This window comes from Nicotiana sylvestris, chromosome 11 (assembly GCF_000393655.2).
Source record: "Nicotiana sylvestris chromosome 11, ASM39365v2, whole genome shotgun sequence".
Taxonomy (NCBI): Eukaryota; Viridiplantae; Streptophyta; class Magnoliopsida; order Solanales; family Solanaceae; genus Nicotiana; species Nicotiana sylvestris.
The window spans coordinates 150,621,703-150,646,462 of record NC_091067.1 but is presented as its reverse complement, the minus strand read 5'-3'; the positions used below and the strand labels follow the sequence as shown (position 1 = coordinate 150,646,462).

The window sequence follows — 24,760 nt, the reverse complement described above, 5'->3', positions numbered from 1 at the left end:
CAACTGTGCAGTAGATGTCCATTGTGTGAAGAGCATCCGGAAGAAGTTGGCCATCTCTTCTTCCATTGTAGGGTCATTAGGCAGCTGTGGAATATGTTTCTGGTAATTTTGGGCATGAGTTGGGACCATGCCAAAATCAATTGTTGAGCTCTTGCAAGGTTGGAGCAGAAAGGGAATTAGTAAGAAATCTCTAAGACTTGGAGTACCGTACCTCAAGCTATCTGGTGGACCATTTGGCTTGAAAGAAACAATAGAATTTTTGAAGGCACTGTTATATCGAGGAAGAGGCAAACCCGAAAATAAAGAAGATAAAGAACACCAAATTTTAATGTGGAAAACCTTTCAAATCGAAGGTAAAAACCACGGGATCACAAAGATCCAAAAAACTCCACTATAACAATAAGAGGGTTACAAAAGTTCTCCAAATTGACTACACAACAAGTGCCAAACACGGAGCAACATAGCAACAAGAGCAACAACTAATCAAATGAAGAAAGAGGAGAATCCACAAAAATGAAGCTGTTGTTCGAGGCTCGAAATCAGATCCTATGGGCTCCAAATCCGATCTCCACCGTTCAAATCAAAGACCAAGAGGTTACGAACACTCAGTCAAAATTTTAGCACAATCCAACGATTAACGAATGGGAAAACGTGATTTGAAGTTGGTTGATCGGAATAAAAATCTGCAGCAAAAACAAATATTTGTCTTCTCTCATCTCTCTTAATGAAAGCTCTCTCAAAAACCACTCTTATGTTCTTAAGTATTAAAAAGACTTGTATCAATGATCATAGAATAATTCTCCAAGGTTGTCCTATTTATAGATCATGAGTGGTACTTTCTCTTAAAGCTAAAACCCACTCAAAATAGGAATAAACACCGAATCCAATTCCGAATAGGAATGGAAACCAAAAGAGAATAGGATTAATCCATTGGGCCTTTGGCTGGACAATATGGGCATATGCCCAACAAACTCCCCTCCAGCCAAGGGGCCAAATATGTCTTCAAGTAGAGGAACTATTGATAGGCTTCATGCCTGCCGATTTTCTGCAAAACGCATGCTTATCTGCAAGCTTAACTACGAAGTTCTCAGGCTGCTCCATATAAATCTCCTCATTTAAATCAACATGAAGAAAAACAGTCTTGACATCTATCTGCTCAACCTCTAAATCTAAACTTGCAGCTAAGCCTAGAACCACACGAATAGAAGACATCTTCACAACAGGGGAGAAAATTTCATCAAAGTCAACTCCCTTATTCTGGCCAAAACCTTTAACAACTAACCTCGCCTTGTATCTAGGCGCAGAGCCGCAACATATTTGACGAAATTGTTAGGTGTTTGTCCAGATTTTCTTACCATAATTGGTTTTCCTATCTCATGAAGCAAAGGACAACATATTTACCATAATTAGATTTTTTCCCTAGAAGGAAAATATGGTTCTTCCATATTTGGCTAGTCCCTTTTCTTGTAGGAAAATGTTTGGAGCTCTATAAATTGAAGATCCATCATTCTCATTCAGTAGCATCCACAATGTAGCCATATGGGATTTGAGAGTCGTGTTTAGGAGGAGAACTTTACGGGACAAGTGTTAGTGTGTCACTTGTGTTTGCCTCTTCGTGAGGTTGCTCTCTCGGTATTTTGTACTCTCTTTTATTATAGTGGATTGCTCATCTCCGCCGTGGACGTAGGTCCATTGACCGAACCACGTTAAATGTTTGTGTTTCTTTTGGTAAATTTCTCTTTTGTTGTCTGATATATCGTCGTTGAAGGTTTGTTTTACTAACTTCCGCATGACACATGATTTTTTCGGTTCTAACAAGTGGTATCAGAGCAAGATTCAAGACAGGTTCATCTTGGCGGGTTTACATATTTGACGATAATCGTGATTTTTGTCTGAGAAATTTGACCGGTGTGCTACGCACGTTGAGACAAACTTTGTGGCGGAGATTTGGAAATGCGACCCGTTGAAGGCCATGTGAAGAAGGTGGATCAAGTTTATTTTGTCAGAAAATCCAGGCCAAGGGGGAGAATTGTTAGGTGTTTGTCCAGATTTTCTTACCATAATTGGTTTTCCTATCTCATGAAGGAAAGGACAACATATTTACCATAATTGGATTTTTTTCCCTAGAAGGACAATATAAATCTTCCATATTTGGCTAGTCCCTTTCCTTGTAGGAAAAGGTTTGGAGCTCTATAAATTGAAGATCCATCATTTTCATTCAGTAGCATCCACAATGTAGTCATATGGGGTTTGAGAGTCGTGTTTAGGAGGAGAACTTTACGGGACAAGTGTTAGTGTGTCACTTGTGTTTGCCTCTTCGTGAGGTTGTTCTCTCAATATTTTGTACTTTCTTTTATTATAGTGGATTGCTCATCTCCGCCGTGGACGTAGGTCAATTGACCGAACCACGTTAAATATTTGTGTTTCTTTTGGTAGATTTCTCTTTCGTTGTCTGATATATCGTCGTTGAAGGTTTGTTTAACTAATTTTCGCATGACACTTGATTTTTTCGATCATAACAGGCACATCGAGCAATATTCACAGCCTTAAACAGATATGTATTTTTTTGTTAGCTTTTTGGTGCAATCTGGTAATTGAACATGATGTAGATGGAATGCTAGATACAATAGAGGGTTTGCACAACCTGTAATTATGCCTGATGCACTGGCTTAGTGCATAAATTTATAAGATCTTTAATTACTTATCCAAAAAAAAAAAAAGACAAATAAACAAAGATGGCACAGTCAAAACTATGATAGAATATTTCTCATTGCAAAATCTGTATGTTTCCATTGTCATCCCTTTAATCTCTAGCCCCATTTAGACAGCCAGGGCTAGACTTCTTTACTAGATCACTTTTGCGAAACAACAGCAGAATAAGATCAGTATAACTAGTCTGAACTAATTCAATGATGTGTAACAAGGGATAATGGCATCCTAAAAGCTTTCAAGCCATCCCTTTTCTAATTCCTTGATAGAAGCCTAGTTCATGTTTTGGAAACATTGATAACCACGTGAGCGACGTCCAGAGAAAAAAAATGTTTAGGGGATACTGCTGCAAATTAACTAAAAACTCTTTCTTTGAGACAGCCCAACTCTAACCTCGGTTGCCTTTGTGTCCCTTGAGGCCTTTGCAGCAATCTCGAGCAGTTCGTCCGGAAGATCACAGTTCATCATGACTCTGAGGTTGTTCTTTGCTCATCATATCTAGTTTATCTTGGAGCTCCTATAACATTTCATTATTACACCATTAGAAGTTTTACAGAAAATATAGGTAGAGAGACTCGAGATCATAAGAGGGAAAAGATAGTTTTTCAGTAAGAAATGTTAGAAAAAGATTTGATATGGAGGGATAGGGATGAAAGACGAGGGTAGCTAACACAGGGTTTAGGAGAGAACCTTCAGCTTTTCTTCGATACAAAGAGCTGGGGTAGACAAAAATGCCATATATCTGTCATAACAAACTTAGTCAGATGGAAATGCACAAAAGCAACGACACAGAGAGCACGCAAAAGACATACACAGGTCGGAAGAGAACGGTGCTTACTCGCAGCGGCTGGGCTCATCTACATCAGTCAACTCATTTTTCAGGCCACATCTTAATTTGACCTGTACGAAAAAACGACGAACAAGAATATTTATAACTGAATGCTATAATTGAAGTTATGGGACAACATAAAAGGACAGCTGAGAGAACACAAACAAAAGAAGTTGGGAATCCTGCCTTTAAACTTCTATCTGGCCCATTCCAGCATTTGTCCCCGCTTGAGAATTGCAAGGTTCTATAGGAATCCTCGAATTTATCCCAATTCCTTTGATGTAGCATATAAAAAGAAAAAAAACCAAGAGAACGAGAAAAATGATAAGTCACAATCTTAGAGCATTCAGGCGACAGGTAAAGATTAATAAAGCAACCCCACATCGTCATTTTCCAGGAGCCACAAGTAAAATGATATGAACCTGTCTCTTTTGCTATCTGACGAATTTAAACAATTTAGTACTTATTATCTATTCACCTCTTTTTCGCTTCTACCACAGAATGTGGGTCTAAAACCAAGATTAGAAAAGAAGGAAACCCAATGCATGAGACTCCAGAACTGTGACGATTTTCACAGCACCATTCATATATGGTTGCCACTTCACAGGAAATTGACTATCATCCTCAGATATATAGAGTGACTCAAGGAATGTACATGCTTAAGCTGTGGAAGTGCTTATGGTTGCCACTTCACAGGAAATTGACTATCATTCTCGGATATATAGAGTGATTCAAGGAATGTACATGCTTAAGCTGTGGAAGTGCTTACCCCAAACGAGTTGTACTGTAGCCCTCGACCTGGGTTGCTTCTTTGAAAGGACAAATCTTGTATGTGTACCTGAAGCAAATATTTATCAGTGACAGATGACGAAATAACAAAAGAATATTTCATAAAAAAAAACCATAGGCTTAACAAAGGTCAACAGGACAATGAAAGATTCATCACTTGTTCTGTTTGCTCTCGAAGCATTGACCATAGAATGAATAGAATTCCTTCTCTGGGCCTGCAATTGAACCTGCAGATCAGCATATCGAAAAGGACAGAAAAAACAGATAAACATAGAAACATGAATTCAATACCTACCAAAATCCTGTTTGAGCTTTTTCTCCAAACTAGATATCCTTGATAGGACCTTTGACAACTTCGCACTTGACTCATCATATTCCTTGCGTATATGGGCAGCATCTGTGGAAGCAAAACACCAAAGACATAATTCATTATTTCTTTCTGAAAGGAGTTTAAGAGCAGGAATTCTATTCATACCAGAAATGTTCACTGGAGTTTGGAACAAATTCACAGAGCGGAAAATGCTCTTCATTGTTCGCTGTATCTTCTCCATCCATGAAGGATTACTTGTGGCCGTAACATCTGCAAAATTACATTGAGAAAAATGATATATCTATGTCATTTACCAGCAGTTAGCAACATATCATTCTTATCCTGCACACCTGAGAAATCAGAATCATCATCAGACTCAGCCTTGTATGAAGAACTTGAATCGTGGTCCTCTCCCCCAAGATCTTCAACTGGGTCCTCCGTTTCGTCATCTTCATACTTGTGCTCATCATCCTCCGAATCATATCCATGGTATTCCTCTTCATGAGTATCAGTCGGTCCTTCATCGCTGCTGTCATAGTTGCTCTTAGTTCCAGCATCAACCTCCTCATTTGCCTGCTCACTTTTTTTTCCCAGCCAACGAGAACCAATAACACGACCTAACTCTTCTTTTGACAATGATTCGGTATTTTCAGTAGTATCTTTCTCCTGGAAATGTGAAAGAAAATCACAAAATTTAGGTTACCAAAATGATGAATTTCTTGATCACTAATTTCCATGTCACTTAATAGACATAGGGCAGCAATACAAGCACCTAAACCGTCAATTAGGCCTTGCTGAGTACCCAAAGAATAAAGCTTATCTTTTCATCTTTCAATCAAGGATATCAAATTCCCACAATCTTCATCCTTTTGGATGTGTAGTGCTACATATAACAATAACTAGCTGAAGGCAAAGAAACATATAGAAAAAGTTCCAGGAGCATTGATGTTGCTGCGGTCAACATTGCAGAAGTACCACCAATCTTGAACATTAAGCAACTCATGCATTTTGATTAATCTTTTTGCACCTCACCCGTCCCTTCATATTTATTGGGGGAGTTGAAGAATGTTTTACCAAAGATTTGAGTCACACAGTAACTTCAATTTTGCCAAACATACAAAATTCCATTGAAGTAGCCCTTTTACTCTCTGGCCAGGTTTCTACGAATTCCTTTTTAAGCTCCTCGTACTTGAGTGGATTAAATATCCGTGCACTTACATTGAAGGTTTGTTCATCAAGTAGTGCAAACATCACATAAAATGGCCAAACCAATGTTCAATTGATTCAGGAAAATCAGAGTTCAGTTCTGGCGAAATGCATGTAATAACTACATGATATCATATAGTTCACAGAGATATAATCCAATACATAATTGATCGACTTTGTGTAGGCTCTCTAACTTTCTGGTATACTTCTTGTATACAGTAGTTTCTTCCCACTGTAAGTAAAGTTAGACAAAAGAATGGATAGTCGTGCACTTTATATTTAGCAGTCTATGCCAGGTTTCCATCCTGAAATGGCACGGGCTCTGTATCCAAATTCTGGACAAAGTTCAATTTATCTAAGTACTTATTACATGTTCACAAACTGGTAAAAGTGTGCAATGGTAGTTACATTTGCAAGTTAAATGGCAGTGCAAGTCCTCATTTTTTCAACAAATTGCAGTGTCCTACAAGGAAAAAGCAATTAACTCCAAAGTTCTATTGTTTCCAACAACGAACACTGAGCGCAATTTTGGCTGTATGGAAGGAGTATGCATGCATGTGATTAAGGAGACATTTTTCTTATGGTGAAATTCTAGATAGCCATCAGTCATACACCAAGACAAGTTGAACTATCACATCTGAAGGAGCTTTTGACAAACCTGAGAATCCTCAGGAACCTGCTCAATTTCATCCTTGTGGGACTGGTCATCATGCTCGATTTTGTCCATATCTTCGTCAGGGCGTTCTACCACATCCTAACAAAATATGAAATAAGCACCAGAACAAGCAACATATACGATACAAGATGATTTTACAATGATAATTGGTAGATTGCAGAGAACACTGTTCTCCAGTAAGATCAAGAGCATTCACTACAACCAGACCGCTTGAGGATCTTAAAGAGAGACAAAAGCTAAGAGGATATTTAGATAGAGAGGAATAGGTAAATGAATCAAAGAGCCTAACAATATTTATTCACTTAAAGTTAACTGAACTTTCTTCCTATCCTCTTATTCACTCTGTGAGCAATTAACTACCCCCAGAGGAGGAGGGGGTAACATCTAACAGGAAACATGAAGTATTTAAGTAATATCCTCCTACATCAATTCCAGTTTGTTGATGATTGTATTCTTTTTATTTGGGTAATTCTGCTGATGTGCCCCTTTGTCAAGATCAGTTTATCATATTCTCAGTGTGGAAAAAACATTGTAACATTACTCCCTCTGGACACATTTCTGTGAAAATATCCTAGGAAAGAAAATTTTAATTTCTGAAATTCATAAAAGTTTCAATAAGTTTGGACATCCTGAAGACGGAAAAATGTCGGTCAATGTAGATCGCAACCTATATGTGTTGACATCATTTAATTAGGTGAAATCTCTTAACATACAAACATTTTCTTTAGAAAGAACTCTCAACATAAAACAGTTAACCGTACAGATGGAGAGCCGTTGAGTAGGCCAATCTTATCGTGGACGTCGTTCTTCACAGCATCTTCTTGAACTTCAGTTTTTTCCTCAGATTTAGTTGTCTCTACTTTAGCATCTTCAGATTCCTTTTGATCCTTCTCTTCTTTTTCTCTCTTTAACCGTTCTTCCTCCTCAGCCTTCTCTATTTGTTCCTTGCGCTCTATATGAACAGAAGTAAATGTAAGAGAAATTTAAAGAAGCAAATTATTCAACTGCTCATAAGCTCTCACCTTGCAAAGGGAAAACACATCTTAGTGACTGAAATATTTCATACTACAGGATATCACTTTGTAAAAATGATTAACAAGAGGTGAAAGGGATACATATAAACAAGAATTCATCATGAAGGTCTGTTTGAGCATAACAGTAAGCACATTGTTGCAAAATGTAAGAGTCTTCCTTTTGTATAAAAGATTCTAGATAAAAACTATAAAGAAAGATATATAATTACCATAAATAGTTCTAGCTTAACGTAAGGTAACTTGTAATACTCAAAACCATCTAATTTTTTTATGCTTTTCGGTATCTTATTCACTTCAAAACCTTTCGGTCCCTATCATAATTTGGAATTTATCAATAAAATTCCGTATCCTTTGTTATCTATTCTTGCTTCATTTATACCATAACGTAGAAATTATAGACATTACGTGGAACCACTTCTACAGATGTTCAAAGAGGTCCTTCTCTAGAGTAGACACAATAATCCTCTCAAGAACAGTCCCGTTTAGGGGAGAAGAGAAAGTTACCCTTAAGCTGCTCAACCAACTCTTTAAGTATCTTCTTCTCGTTTTTCAACTTGGATAGTTCAGTTTCCTCTTTCGCAATTGCCAGCTTAGCTTCTTCAACCTCCTTCTTTCTAAGAGTCACACCTTCCTGATATGTAGCAATCTTTTTATTCAGTTTTTCTCTAGCTACTTTGCCAGCCTCCCAGCACGTATTTGGGCACTTGGTTTTGCCATCATACTCGTCACTCCCATCACAGCAATCTGCCCAATTGTGCCATTAAGGTTGTTAATACTCAATAGGAGAATTCAAAAGTCAAAAACAACAGCAGCATACATGAGATTCCCCGTTTGGATATTAAACCATAGGCATTCATATATTTGAGAAATTGTATACAAATGCTTTATGGAAACCATAAGAAATATAGATAGATATGACTTCACCAACACAAGGAGATTGGCAAGTGAAGACCAGAGGCAAGAAAAAATGATCTACAAAGGAAAAGAGAGACGACAGGGCTAGCATTTTACGGAAGAGTTAGTGACAATATGCGCGTTAAGCCTCTTAAAAGTAATCTCCTTATCATAACAAATATAAGAATAGAAGAGTAAATGGCTTCTCCCCAATCCGTAAATCCCTCATAGATCAGTTCTTCATAGTGCTTTGGAAATAAATGGCATTCTTTACATAAGCATGGCACACATAATCTGGCAAAGAATATGGCATATCAACCTATTAGCATCCTCGAGGTATGTATGTCTTTCATTCGACAAGCATCCAATCACCCCCTTATGTACAGAACCTTTTGCCCACCTTTTATGCATAACGATATGCATGATGATGATCAATTGAAATCTTAAATCTTCAGAAAATATGCGTGCAACAGATATCTTTGGCTTAATTTTACAAAGCGATGTGGTGGTGCACTTTTTATTTGTTTATTTTTGAGGGATAGTTAGTGCAGCAGAACTGAAACTAGAAATATGAGTTACTTTGGACCGCAGTGGACCTAAATTTCGATTTATTCTACATTTCAGAACTAGCAAAAGGAAGAGAAATGAAGGGAACTAGAATGAGAGAAACTGGAAGAGAAAACAGAGTAGAGTGATTTTGTTTACTTTTTGGATGGCTGGTAAACAAGAAAGCAAAAGAAAATAGTTGACCTTATTTTCTCATGAATTTAGATTAGTGAATCCAAGAGGAAAATGATTTGTCTTCATAGAGGTTCCTCATGATTCATAACTGTAAAATGGGTCAGTTAATGACAATGAAGTAGTCAATCAAATAAAAAGGAAGGCGTTAAGAGACCTTCCAGGCCCAACCCCAAACACTAAGATCAGAAAAAATAGATAGTGAAAGACCAAGAGGTAGAATGGGACTCTCATTACCAGTTTCATAGGGCAAAGGAACGCGTTTTAGGAAACCATTATCAGGCTCAACTTATCAACAACAAACCATTATCAGGACTAGAGTCACCCTAGGCGTATAAGGGGGGTCAAGAAGAGACTAATTTTCCTCATTTTCATTTGCCATTGTACTATACTTTGTAAATGCAGCCCAAGGTGATAATTGCTTTTTCTATCCATCTTTTCAATTAGGAATTTAAATCATAACATGCATTTGTAGCCTTTCACAGATAATAGTCCTTGCTTTCATTGAGTAAGAGAACAATAAAGTTGGGTATGCTCCTCGTTTTCATACAATAGAACTCAAACAGGTGCTATGAACAGGTCAAGCTTTATCCACATTAAGAGCAAATATTTTTCATAGACAGAGGCGGCCCCAATGTTTGAAGGTAGAGGGGCACATGAGCGAACTGCTCAACCAGTGCGCCCATCGGACTTTTCATCTTAGGTTCCAAGCAAAATATACGACCGTTTTCAATATATATACACTTAAATATTCAGAACTTTTGCCAAAGTTAACGGGGTCCGGTAACCCCTCTTCTCCAATCATAGGTCCACCTTTGTTCATAGAGGAAATTTGAGTTATAACATAAATACTTTTTGGACAACTAGAGCTAATTAACAATTATATTTTTGATTTTACACATTATTATGCCATTTGACGTAAAGGTCACCAATTAACCAACATTTCAAACAAGGGGTAGGGGCAAATATTCAGCTAATTAATAGACAATGACCTGTGCGAAAAGGACGAGTAAGCGTCAATGCTGATAATAAATTCTTCAGGAATCAAACTTCGCAAAAAATAGCTTCTCCTCAACTCAAATGTCCAACACACACAGATGATAGTGACAATAGCCAGTATATGCAGTGCAATACATGTCATTCACATATCTGCTTAGTTAGGTAAAGAATAAAATCATACAGCTGCGGACCACACTAAGCACTTTGATGCTGATCAAATACTACAGAAAAGCAAGAACACGAGGATTCATACCACAAATGCGATCATTCACCCTTGACGAGTATATTGAAAGAGGAATATGTCCTGCATTTTTGCAATAAAATTTTCCATTGGGGCATGCTGAGGTCCCTGCAAACCCAAGTCTCTCAATCAAACACACACATTATAGCAAAGAAAAGAAACTGTTAAACCAAAACCAGATCTTAAAACCATTTAGTCACTTAAATCCAAACCTGGCTCATCAGAACCATCTGGGCAGTCACAAAAATCATCATTGAGCTGATCCTTGGTGAATTTCTTTGATCCATCTTTACATTTTATAGCACCCGAAGACAAACCCTTGTAGTAATTCTCATCTGCAATCACAAACAAATCATTTTCATCTCAAATGCAAATGTAAATGCCAAAAGCATAAGTATTTTTTATCTAAAAACCTCGAAAGACCGAGATCAAACGGGTAAATCAAATGCAAAATCCATAAACAAAACATTTGGTTTATTCACTAAGCAAAGCTATCAGTATCTCCACAAGAAATAACAACAACACAACTCAGTAAAATTCCACTAGTGGGATCTGCGGAGGGTAGTGTGTATGCAGACCTTACCCCTACCTCGAAGGAATAGAGAGGCTGTTTCTGAAAGACCCTCGGCTCAAGAAAAGAAAAAGACAAAAGGAGACAATAGTAGTATCACTACAGAAATCATATGAAGAATAGGAACAACATGAAATCCAGAAGAAAGATGCAAAGCATAAGCGATAGCTAGTAAATATGTCCTGCACTGAAAAGCGAAATAGTAAATAAAATAATAAATAAAACCTATCATACCAGTCTCACAAAAATACTAAGGCAAGACTCAACTAGCTCCTAACCTATAACCCTAATACTCGACCTCCACATCTTCCTATCAAGTGTCATGTTCTCGGAAATCTGAAGCCTCACCATATCCTGCCTGATCACCTCTCCCCAATACTTCTTAGGCCGCCCTCTACCTGTTCTCGTGCCCTCTACGACCATCCGCTCGCACCTCCTTACCGGAGCATCTGGGCTTCTCCTCTGAACATGCCCGAACCATCTGAGTCTTGCTTCCCGCATCTTGTCATCAATAGGAGCCACGAGCACCTTCTCCCGAATATCAACATTCCTAATCTTATCCATCCTAGTGTTCCCGCACATCCACCTTAACATCCTCATTTCTGCTACTTTCATCTTCTGGACATATAAGTTCTTAACAGGCTAACACTCAGCCCCATACATCATGGCTGGTCTAACCACCGCTTTATAGAACTTACCTTTGAGTAATGGTGGCACTCTCTTGTCACACAGGACTCCAGATGCTAATCTCCAGTTCATCCATCCTACCCCAATACGGTGTGTGACATCCCAATCGATCTCCCATCCCCCATGGATAACCGACCCCAAGTACTTGAAGCTACCTTTACTTGGGATGACATGTGATTCAAGCCTCACATCCACGCTCACTTGCCCCGGCTCAGCGCTAAATTTACACTCCATGTATTTCGTCTTCGTCCTGCTCAGCTTAAAACCCTTAGACTCAAGGGTGTGTCGCCAAACCTCCAACCTATCGTTGACACCAGCTCACGACTCATCAATCAGAATTATGTCATCGGCGAATAGCATGCACCATGGCACCTCTCCTTGAATATGGTGTGTTAACGCGTCCATCACTAGGGCGAATTAGAACGGACTGAGTGCAGAGCCTTGGTGTAACCCCATCACAACCGGAAAATGCTCGGAGTCGCCTTCTACTGTCCTGACCCGAGTCTTAGCCCCATCATACATGTCCTTAATCGCCATAATGCAGGGACCTGACACACCTTTTGCCTCCAAGCATCTCCAGAGGACTTCTCTAGGAACCTTGTCATACGCTTTCTCTCTAGGTCAATAAACACCATGTGCAGATCCTTCTTCCTCTCTCTGTACAGTTCCACCAACCTCCTAACAAGGTGAATAGCTTTTGTAGTAGAACGACCCGGCATGAACCCGAACTGGTTGTCGGATACAGGCACTGTCATCCTTACCCTCGCTTCAACCACCCTCTCCCACACTTTCATTGTATGACTCAGTAATTTGATACCCCTATAATTGTTATAACTCTAAATATCACCTTTGTTCTTATACAATAGAACCACTATACTCCACCTCCACTCATCTGCCATCTTCTTTGCCTTAAAAATAACATTAATAAACTCAGTCAACCATTCCAAACCTGCTCTCCCCACACACTTCCAAAATTCCACCGGAATCTCATCTGGCCCGATTGCTCTGCCCCTACTCATCTTATGCATAGCTCCCACGACCTCCTCAACCTCGATACGCCTGTAGTGCCCACAGTCACGATGACTCTCGGAATGCTCCAATTTGCCTAGCACAATATCCCGATCCCCTTCTTCATTCAGAAGTTTATGAAAGTAAGTCTGCCATCTCCACTTAATCTGGGCATTTTCCATCAATACTCTACCCTCTTCGTCCTTGATGCATCTCACTTGGTCCAAATCTCGAGCCTTCCTCTCTCTCAACTTGGCCAGTTGGAATAACTTCTTCTCCCCGCCTTTTCCCCCAGTTCCTCGTACATACGACTATAAGCCGCATTCTTAGCCTCCGTGACCGCCAGCTTAGCTTCCTTCCTAGCTTCCTTATACCTCTCCATACACGCTCGCCTCTCCTCCTCACCTATGCTCCTCACTAACTTCAGGTACGCCGCCTTCTTCGCTTTTACTTTACCTTGGACCACTTCACTCCACCACCAGTCTCCTTTGTGCCGACCAGAGACGCCCATCGAGGCCCCTAGCACCTCTCTCGCAACCTCCCTTATACAATTTGTTGTCGCTGACCACATATTGCTTGCGTCACCACTGCTCCTCCAAGCTCCCATAGCCGACAACCGCTCCTCCAACTCTTGGGCTTTATCCTTAGTCAAGGCTCCCCACCTGATTCTCGGTCTTCCTCGAGCAGACTTTTTCCTCCTCTTTAACATAATACCAACGTCCATCACCAAGATCCTATGCTGCGTCGCGAGTATCTCACCCGGAATGATCTTGCACAACCCTCTGTCACACCTCCTGAGGAGGAGATAGTCAATCTGAGCCTTGGCCACTGCATTTTGAAATGTAACCAAATGCTCCTCCCTCCTCGGAAAGTTAGAGTTCGCAATCACCAACCCAAAAGCCTTAGTGAAGTCCAACAACGAGGTACCTTCTCCGTTCCTCTCCCCAAAACCGAAGCCTCCATGCACCTCGCCATAACCACCTACGGTCGACCCAATATGACCATTGAAATCACCTCCTATGAATAGCTTCTCAACAGGCGGAATGTGGCGTACGATCTCATCTAACCCCTCCGAGAAGCGTCGTTTAACCTCCTCATGTAGGCCCGCATGCGGCGCATAAGGCGAAGAAGATGCCGGAAGACTTTGGGCACTGCAGGCGTATCGAGGTTGAGGAGGTCGTGGGAGCTATGCATAAGATGAGTAGGGGCAGAGCAACCGGGCCAGACGAGATTCCGGTGGAATTTTGGAAGTGTGTGAGAAGAGCAGGTTTGGAGTGGTTGACTGAGTTGTTTAATGTTATTTTTAAGGCGAAGAAGATGCCGGATGAGTGGAGGTGGAGTACGGTGGTTCCATTGTATAAGAACAAAGGTGATATCCAGAGTTGTAACAATTATAGGGGTATCAAATTACTGAGTCATACCATGAAAGTGTGGGAGAGGGTGGTTGAAGCAAGGGTAACGATGACAGTGTCTGTATCCGACAAGAAAGAAACATGAAATTAAGAAATGGCCAAATCAAATGCTGAAAACTTTGCTTATGCAGCAGTAATAGTTACTAAAACCTGGGGAAAAAAACACGAAATGAGCACAGCAAATGCAAAATCAACACCAAACAAAATATCAAAATCTCAAAGTCCATGAAATCCAGAAATGGACATATCAAACGCAAAGATCTTCCAAAAAGGCAGTACAAATGACAAAAATCTCCACATAAGAAAACGATATCACAAAATGGGCATTTCATTTGTCAAAGAAACTTCTATTCACGCAGAGCAATAATCAGTACTATAATCTCATTTGTGAGAAGGCACGAGAGAAAATATGATATATTGATATTGTATGTGATGCAATACAAGAGGTGCTATTTATAGCTACTCTATACAAAGGGGATACTACTCCTATTCCAATGTGGGACAATTACATAGCTATCTCTAACACCCCCTCAAGCCGGAGCATATAAATCATATGTACCGAGCTTGTTACATATATAATCAATGCGAGGACTAGTGAGGGACTTGGTGAAAATATCTGCAAGTTGATCATTCGATCTCACAAACTTCGTAGTAATATCTCCTGAGAGTATCTTTTCTCTGACGAAGTGACAATCAATCTCAATGTGTTTAGTTCTCTCATGAAACACCGGATTTGATGCAATATGAAGTGCAGCTTGATTATCGCACACAAGTTCCATCCGACTGATTTCACCAAATTTCAACTCCTTGAGCAATTGTTTGGTCCAGACTAGTTCACATGTTGCCATAGCCATTGCTCGGTATTCTGCTTCTGCACTAGACCGAGCAACTACATTCTGTTTCTTACTTTTCCAGGACACCAAATTTCCTCCTACTAAAACACAATATCCAGACGTAGAACGTCTATCAGAAGGTGATCCTGCCCAATCAGCATCCGAGTACCCAACGATCTGCTCATGACCTCGATCCTCAAACAGTAATCCTTTACCTGGAGCCGATTTTATATACCGGATAATGCGGACAACTGCATCCCAATGACTATCACAGGGAGAATTCATAAACTGACTTACAACACTCACAGGATAAGAAATGTTGGGCCTAGTCACTGTGAGATAATTTAATTTACCAACCAGCCGCCTATAGCTTGCAGGATCGCTAAGCGGCTCCCCCTGTCCAGGCAGAAGTTTAGAATTCGGATCCATCGGCGTGTCAACAGGTCTGCAACCTGTCATCCCTGTTTCCTCAAGAATGTCTAACACATATTTCCTTTGAGAAATAACAATACCTGAGCTAGATTGAGCAACCTCAATACCTAGAAAGTACTTCAATCTGCCTAGATCCTTAGTTTGAAAGTGCTGGAAGAGATGCTGCTTCAGATTAGTAATACCATCCTGATCATTGCCCGTAATAACAATATCATCAACATAGACTACCAGATAAATACATAGACTTGAAGCAGAGTGGCAATAAAACACAGAGTGATCAGCTTCACTACGAGTCATGCCAAACTCCTGGATAACCGTGCTGAACTTACCAAACCAGGCTCGAGGAGACTGCTTTAGACCATAAAGTGACCGACGCAAGCGACATACAAGGCCACGAGACTCCCCCTGAGCAATAAAACCAGGTGGTTGCTCCATATAAACCTCATCCTCAAGATCACCATGAAGAAAGGCATTCTTAATGTCCAACTGATAGAGGGGCCAATGACGAACTGCAGCCATGGATAGAAAAAGGCGAACTGATGCCACTTTAGCCACTGGAGAGAAGGTATCACTGTAATCTAGCCCAAATATTTGAGTGTATCCTTTGGCAACAAGACGTGCCTTAAGTCGATCAATCTGGCCATCGGGACCAACTTTGACTGCATAAACCCAACGACAACCAACGGTAGATTTACCTGAAGGAAGAGGAACAAGCTCCCATGTACCACTTGTATGTAAAGCAGACATCTCGTCACTCATAGCCTGTCGCCATCCTGGATGAGACAATGCTTCACCTGTAGACTTAGGGATGGAAACCGAGGACAATGAAGATATAAAAGCATAATGGGGAGATGACAGACGATGATAACTCAAACCAACATAATGAGGATTAGGGTTTAGTGTGGTCCGTATACCTTTTCGAAGTGCAATCGGTGTACTAGGAGCAGGATCCACAGTAGGAGTCGTGTCAGGTGCAGGACGAGAACCAGATGGGCCTGATGTAGGGCGCGAACGACGATGATAAGTCAAGAGTGGTGTTCCTGTGGCTGGGGAACTAGGAGGGATAACACTGGACTCCTCAAAAGTTGGTATGGGTGAAACCTCTGTGGTTGAAGGTGGAGGAGGATTACTAAACTCCTCAAAAGTCGGTATAGGTAAGACCTCAGATATGTCATGGTGGTCAGCAGAAGTGACATCAGTTGTGAAGAAAGGTTTAGACTCGAAAAATGTGACGTCAGCTGACATAAGGTACCTATGAAGATTCAGGTGAATAACAACGATATCCCTTCTGAACACGAGAATAACCAAGGAAGACACACTTGAGAGCACGAGGAGCTAACTTATCTTTCCCCGGGGCTAAGTTATGAACAAAACATGTGCTCCCAAAAACCCGAGGTGGAAGAGGGTATAAGGCTGACTGGGGAAACAATATTGAATGTGGAATCTGACCCTTGATGGGAGATGAAGGCATCCTATTAATCAAATAACAAGCTGTGAGAACTGCATCGCCCCAAAAACGCAGCGGAACACGAGACTCAATTAGAAGTGTGCGAGCAGTCTCAATAAGGTGCCTATTCTTTCTTTCTGCAACCCCATTTTGCTGAGGGGTATAAGGACAAGATGTCTGATGAATAATTCCATGAGAAGACATAAACTGCTGAAACTGAGAAGATACATATTCTAAGGCATTATCACTGCGAAAAATGCGGATAGAGACACCAAATTGGTTTTTGATTTCAGCACAAAAACTCTGGAATATAGAGAATAACTCAGAACGATCTTTCATTAAGAAAAGCCAAGTACATCTTGAGTAATCATCAATAAAGCTAACAAAATAACGAAATCCCAAGGTTGAACTGACTCTACTAGGACCCCATATATCAGAATGAACCAAGGAGAAAACAGACTCTGCATGACTCTCAACACTACGCGTAAAGGAAGCTCGGGTATGTTTCCCAAGCTGACACGACTCACAATCTAATCTAGACAAACTGGATAAACTAGGCACCATCTTTTGAAGTTTGGATAAACTCGGATGTCCTAAACGTCTGTGGATTAGATCTGGAGGATCTGTAACTAGACATGTTGTGGAAGGACTGAGCGAGTTAAGGTAGTAAAGACCTTCTGATTCACGACCTGTACCAATTGTCCGTCCCGTACTGCGGTCCTGCATAATAAAAGAATCATCAATAAAATATATACCACAATTGAGGGCACGAGTCAAACGACTAACAGATGCAAGACTAAAAGGACAACCAGGAACATAAAGAACGGAATCTAGGGTGATAGAAGACAATGGGTTGGCTTGTCCAACTCCTTGTGCCTTAGTTTGACATCCATTGGCTAAAGTAACAGTAGGAAGAGACTGTGAATATACAATATTCGACAAAAGTGATTTATTACCAGAGATATGATCAGAAGCGCCTGAGTCCATGACCCATGGTCCAAGAGTACTAGACTGGGAAACACAAGCAAAAGAATTACCAGCAATAGGAGTGTCAGTCTGGGCAACTGAGGCTACTTGTGGAGATGTTTGCTTACTTGCTCGATACTGAAGGAGCTCATTATATTCTTCTTTAGATACAGAAAAGCCCTGGTTACCTGTAGTCTCGCTCTGAGCAACGTAGGCATTTTTGGGTGGACGGCCATTTAAGGAATAACACATTTCGCGAGTGTGTCCAAGTTTGTGACAATAAGAACACTTGGGTCTAGATCTCCCAAAACGACCGCCTCCTCGTCTATTCTCCATAGCTTGAGATGCCCGAACATCCACTGTCTGGGATGCAAGAACAGAGGAATCAAGTATCTGTGATGAAATCACTGGGTGACTTGGTGTTGCAGCAAGGCGAAGTAGTCGAGAGAATAATTCATCAACTGTAGGGACAGTCGGACTCGCCAAAATCTGGTCTCGTACTAAATCAAGATCATGAGGAAGTCCAGCGAGTGTAAAGAACTAGAAACATTTTCTGTCGTTGCTCTTGTTGTTTTGATACACTAGCAGAAACTGGCATCAATGTCTCAAATTCCTCCATGACTGTCTGTACCTGACCCAAGTAAGTAGACATATCTAATTCTTGCTTCTTTAAGTTTGTCATCCGTGATATCACATCATAGAAGCGAGATATATCATTAGTGTATAACGTACGAGCCTTTGCCCAAACCAAATAACATGTCTGGAATGGCCGAAACAAAGGCATCAACTTAGAATCAATAGAACGCCACAAGATGCTACATAATTGAGCATCAATTTTTGCCCAAAGCGCTATCGCCTTTTCATCTCCTTCGCTAGACTGTTTAATCAGATGATCTTGCACACCTTGACCTTTACACCACAACTCGACAGATGAAGCCCAAGCTAAGTAGTTTGAACCTCCCATTAAAGGTTCCGAGGTAATCATAACATTAGAGTTTCCAGAACTCATGCTTTTAGACCCAAAAACATCAATTCCCAAAGACATCTTGTAAATTATTACCAAATAAGAGAAATAATCAACTGTAATCCACTGAAAATAGAGTAAGGAACACTGAACCAGAATAGTAAACTACTGTAGCAGTTGGAAAGTTACTGTTGCAGCCGGAAAATATTCAAAGTGGTCGGAATGAAATAAAAACAGTAGGGGTAGGATCGGAATTACCAGAAGACCCAACTGTTCTGAAGGAACTTTTTCAAAAAATGGCCGGAAGTCAACTTTTTGAAATCACTATTCACGCCGGAAAAATAAAAAAGTGGTCGGAATTTGGTGTAACCTGGATGGATAGGCTCGGAATTGCAAGGGAAACAATCTGTCCTGAAGAGTCGTCGCCAAAAAATGGTCGGAAGGTGGCCCACGCAACGTTGGAACTTCGCCGGAAAATTTTCTTTGGACAGCTACAGTACCGCCGGAGATTTTCACTGGGATTTGGTTGCCGGACAGTGACTACTCTTGTGGTAGTGTTGGATTTTGTGCACAACACTGACCCAGACAAAGCAGACGCAAAACAACTTTGAAAGTCGCCGGAAAAAAAGGGTTCCGGTGACTGATTTTACTTCCCGGAATCGCTGGAATTTATGCACAGCGATAAATCTCTCACGATAGCTCTGATACCATGTGAGAAAGCACGGGAGAAAATATGATATATTGATATTGTATGTGATGCAATACAAGAGGTGTTATTTGTAGCTACTCTATACAAAGGGGATACTACTCTTATTCCAATGTGGGACAATTACATAGTTATATCTAACATCATTAAATAGGCATGTCAAATGAACACAACAATAATTACTATTTCCCAGCAAAAATTAAAAATCACAAATGGCATACAAACTCCAAAATTCATAAAGAATAGACTTTGTTTATCACATCCAACAAAAAGAACGACTATTAAAATCCCAAAAATTGAACAAAATCGGCAAATGGACATGTCAGGTGCAAAAGTACATAAATAGAATATATTGCTTTCCACTAAGAAGACTACCAAATTATCATATACATGAGATCAAGAATTTACATATCAAAAGAATTTACGTTATATGCATATAACGTAAATTCTTTTGATATGCCCATGTCTTGTTTTCATGTATATGATACATCTATCGAAAACAGTCTCTCTACTCCCAAGATAGGGGTAAGGTTTGCGTACACACCACCCTACTCATACCCCACTTGTGAGATTATACTGGGTGGTTGTTGTTGTTGTTGTTGTTGTACACTAACAATCTAAAGATTTTTTTCTACTATTAGTGAATTTTAACCTATGATTGCAGGTCCCAACATTTTACCAGATTACTAACTAATGTTTATCAAGAAATTTACTCGTATTTACCTAATAAGTGATCTGATTGCATAAATATTTCTCAAACTGTCAACGCAATAAAACTTAAACTCATATAAAATGCAAATGCCATAGCAGAAAATCTTGTGTACAGTGCAATAAAGCTTTTCTAAAATCCCTGAAACTAAAATGAACAATCACGAAATGGGCATATAAAAATGCTATTGCCTTAACAAAACATTACTAAAATCCCAAAAAATGAAAATTCACCAAATTGACATAACAAAAATGCAAATGCAGTAACAGCAAATCGTCTCTATACATCAATAAAAATAACTAAAATCCCAACAAAAAGTTGAAAAAAAATAATGAAATGTGCATATAAAGAGCGAAACCCATAAAATATTTTATTATTTTAATACCTTGAGGGGAAAATCCGTTGGAATGAAGAGATTCCGATCTATCAATCAAAGCTAAACAAAGAGCATAACACATTAACAACAAGAGTGGCACTGCTCGTATCTCCATCTGAATAATAGTAATACAACTTTGAGCTGCTTTTTTCTCTCTTTTCTTTTATATACAATTCAAAGTAAATAGTAAGGGTCAAGTTTGCAATTTTGCTAAATACACTTAATTTGGAAATTCAATCTGAAGGAGAAATTGAGTTAAAGGGTTTTAGGTTGGGTTGGGGGGGTTGTTTCTAACGTTGTGATGCCCATTGGTGGCACTAAACGCCGTCGTTTTGGTTCTCATTTTTTATGAAATCCACTTTAGAATTATGAAAACTATTAGGGCTCGTTTGGTACGAGGGATAAGAAATAATTAATCTCAAGACTAAATTAATGGCTTCCTGGCCACTTAAACTTGTATCGGTTTGTAAAGCCGATACATGAACTTATATTTTTCTCATTTGAACACTTCAATTTGACGGAATGTATACTAATAAACACTTTCTGTTGAACGTGTTCGACAATCGCTTTGACATGAATGTCAGTCACATGTTTGATCTTTATTATATTACATGTGAATTTGTGGGTCCTATATTATTAGAAGAAAAAAATTAATCTTTAAAAAATTTAATTTCTTTTTTCTTTCTCTTTTTTCTCCACCATACACAACCAATAGTCTACCAACAACTCCAAACCTCAGCCATTTTCAACCATCATCATCTTCTTCCTCCTATATGAAAACTTCGTCCAAACAACAATAAAGTCTACTGCTCTTTTCTGCTTTGACAGCCTGTGTTATATACACACTATTCACAAGGTAGCAATGGATGACAGCTTCAGAGTACGGGTGGACAAGGTCATCGACTCTCTAACTTCGACGGCGACGGCGACGGCGCCCTCCTCCAATTTGAGTTCTCTCTGGCGTTTAACCGACGACGAGATTCACAAAAGAGAATGGGGCAGGGATAGTCCCTTCCGAGAAATACTCGACTTTGATTCCAAACCCTGTCATCCTTATATTGACGGCTTCTTCGCTAAGCCCCACCAGCAAACCCTAGATTTCCCCAAAACAGCTCCAGTCCGATCTGGAAGAGCTCAGTAACGGCCAAGAAGAACCAAATGATGATGATGATGATGATGAATTGGATATCTGGTCTTCCATTTCTTTTTTCAGTAAATAAACGCATAACAATTTGGACTATTTTTAGATTTGTGTTTGTCATCCTTGTGCAGGAGCCATTTAGCGAATGAGGAAGAGAAAGGGAAAAAGAAACGGGGAAGGGAAGGGAAAGTAGGATAGAAAATGAAAAAAATTTACAAGACGAGAGAGTTGCTTGGGAAGATGAGAGAGGTGGGAGGGGAGGGGGAAAAAAGGGAGAGAGAAAGGTATTTTTTTCTTTTTCTTTTTTCCTTCTTATTTATATTTTATTCTATTTCTAATATTTTTTTAATAAAAATAAAACTATTCACGCGCCTTGGCAACATGATTTGCATACAATTTAGCCATGTCACTATGCCACTTCCGCATAGGCTTGGTCAATGGTCAAATGTGTTTATTAGTATTCATTCCATCAAGTTGAAATGTTCAAATGGGAAAAATATAAGTTCATGTATCGGCTTTATAAACCGATACAAGTCTAAGTGGCCAGGAAGCCATTACGCCTTTAAAAAAAGATTTTTCCATGTTTAGTTGGTGAAAAAGTGCGGTATAATTAATCTTGAGATTAGTTATTCCGGGGTTGTAGTATTTTTTTATCCCCATAGAAAAGTGGAATAACTAATTTCGGGATAACTAATCCCGAAATAATTAATCCTGGGATAATATCTTTCCAACCAAATGACCCATTAGAGGTCATCGGATAATAATAATCCCCGGATAAAGTTTGAGATTAACTTTATTGTTTGGGGTATTGGCTAATCCCGTAACTTTTATCTCATGACTAATTATCCAGGGATTAGTTATCCCCGGATTACTTATCTCATCCTCCCATGTAGATAAAAAAAATACTGTAATTCCTAAATTTATCCCTATATTAGTTATACTACGATTTTATCCCAACAAAATGTGGGATAAACTCATCTCAAATTTAATCTCGGGATTAATTATCCCTTATCCCTTGTACCAAACGAGCCCTAAAATTGAGGGATTAGATATGGGATAACTAATTCCATGGGATATCCCACAACAACATGGGATACCACGAGATATCCTACCATTATACCAAACGGCCCCTTTAGGACCCGTTTGTCCACACAATACTTTTCTTTTTTTCCAAAAATTATTTTTAAAATATTGTTTGATTATATGCTTACCTGAATTTTTAAGGATGAATTCCAAATTTTAAAAAATAATCTTTACCTCTTTTTCAAGTAAACATTGTTTATAAAACTGTAATATTTTTTAAAGTACTATATATATATATATATATATATTCTATTTTAATAACACTATTATTTGATAATTTTTGTTCTTCTCCGAGTATGACGTTAGACATTGATCAAACTATCTATGACATGGATTATATATGATTGTATCCTTATTAGTAACACCACACTCTTACAATTAAATTCTTATATTTTAGTATTAAATTCTATCTTCCGTCCAATTAACAGCTCAAATATATGTCTACCTTTCCCAAAATTTAGAAAGAATGTAGGGTTTGATGCACTTCTCCCGCTTTTATTTAAAAAAAATAAATAGAAATGTTTGTAATTTGAATGATTTGTAGTATTCTTTCTTTGTAAAAATTAGTTGAAAAGGGTGATTGACACTGAAAATCTTTTTACTTGGATTTGATGTAAGCGCCAAAGTATTTTAATTATTACTATGATTAACTAAGATTGAGGCAATACATATTAATTAACTATTATTAATTGACACACATAATTCCTTTCAACCATTCGGAGATAGAAATATTCACAGTTGTTGAACAAAGAATGGAAGGATCTTATAATTTTTTTTGGGTTCAAACTTTGATCTTGTACAAGGGCGGAGCTAGAGCACGACTTACGGGTTCGGTCAAATCCAATAGTTTTTGTCCAAACTACGTATTTGTTTTATGAAATTCATGTATACAATTTATAAATCTAAAACTCAATAACTTAAACAAATTAAATTCCTGAGTCCATAAATTTCAAATCCTGACTTCGCCTCTAAATTGTACTTGTCTATACTCTGATTACTAATAACGGAGTCGGGGTTTGAGAGAATTACACAATAATAAGAGATGGCAACTACGTAGTACTAATATCAAAGGTAAAACTTCTTAATCAAGATGATCAATATAAGAATATGTAGACATTTATAGCCGGTTTGGCCAAAAAAAATTTGGGCCAAAATTATTTTTTTTTTTCAAAAGCACTTTTGGCCAAAAATTGAGATGTTTGGCCAAACTTTTGGAAGGAAAAAAATGCTTTTGAGGAGAAGCAGAAAAAAGTAGCTTCTCTTCAAAATCACTTTTCTGAGAAGCACTTTTATGAAAAATACACTTAGAAGTAGTTTTTAAAGATTGGTCAAATACTAATTACTGCTCAAAAGTGTTTTTCAAGTTAATTAACCAAACACAAACTGCTTCTCACCAAAAGCACTTTTTTTAAAAGTACTTTTGAGAAAAGCATTTTTTTTAAAAGTACTTTTGAGAAAAGCACTTCTCAAAATAAGCTGATTTTACAAGCTTGGCCAAACAGGCTATTAATCTACAAAACATTTCAGGGAAATAAGTTTTAGAAAAAAGAATTGATTTTTTGCCTTTTTTTCCTTCCAAAGAGGAAAAAAAACAACCAAAAAGGCTAATTAAGCAGGCGAGCCATCAACAGCATGCAAGAAATGCTATCATATCTCGCATCATGCAACAAAGGCCAACATTTCTCGTAATATGAAAAAAAAAAACTAAAAAACACAAGTACATGTCAAAACAGACCTTGACTAAACATCAATTTGTTGGCTAAGCAATCTGTAGAAATCATTAGCTTAATATAGTTGTACTTAATGCTATTTAAGTGGTATTATTCTATAAGGTGTACAAGTGTAGTTAGAGTTAGTTAGGTCGGTTAGTTGTTATATATGTACAGTACATTTCATTTCTTCTAGTTAGTTAAGAAAATGAGCAGAATTCTCTCTTTATCTCCTCTCTTTATCCTTCCTTCTTCATCTCTGATGACGATGTTCATAAAGAGCTCAACAAT

At 38.8% G+C, this 24,760-nt stretch overlaps 1 protein-coding gene across 1 annotated transcript; it reads right to left on the bottom strand.

The window, feature by feature from the left end:
- Nucleotides 1–2,751: 2,751 nt before the first annotated feature.
- LOC104235887 (glucosidase 2 subunit beta-like) lies at nt 2,752–20,793 on the bottom strand. Its single transcript, XM_009789718.2, has 15 exons — nt 20,546–20,793; nt 10,638–10,760; nt 10,438–10,533; nt 8,058–8,297; nt 7,281–7,471; nt 6,502–6,597; nt 4,988–5,303; nt 4,803–4,907; nt 4,623–4,724; nt 4,485–4,542; nt 4,308–4,376; nt 3,725–3,812; nt 3,548–3,609; nt 3,400–3,451; nt 2,752–3,226 (listed from the first exon to the last, which is right to left on the bottom strand). The coding sequence occupies exons 1-15, from the start codon at nt 20,649–20,651 to the stop codon at nt 3,164–3,166; spliced, it is 1,767 nt and encodes a 588-aa protein (XP_009788020.1). The 5' UTR covers nt 20,652–20,793; the 3' UTR covers nt 2,752–3,163.
- Nucleotides 20,794–24,760: the final 3,967 nt, after the last annotated feature.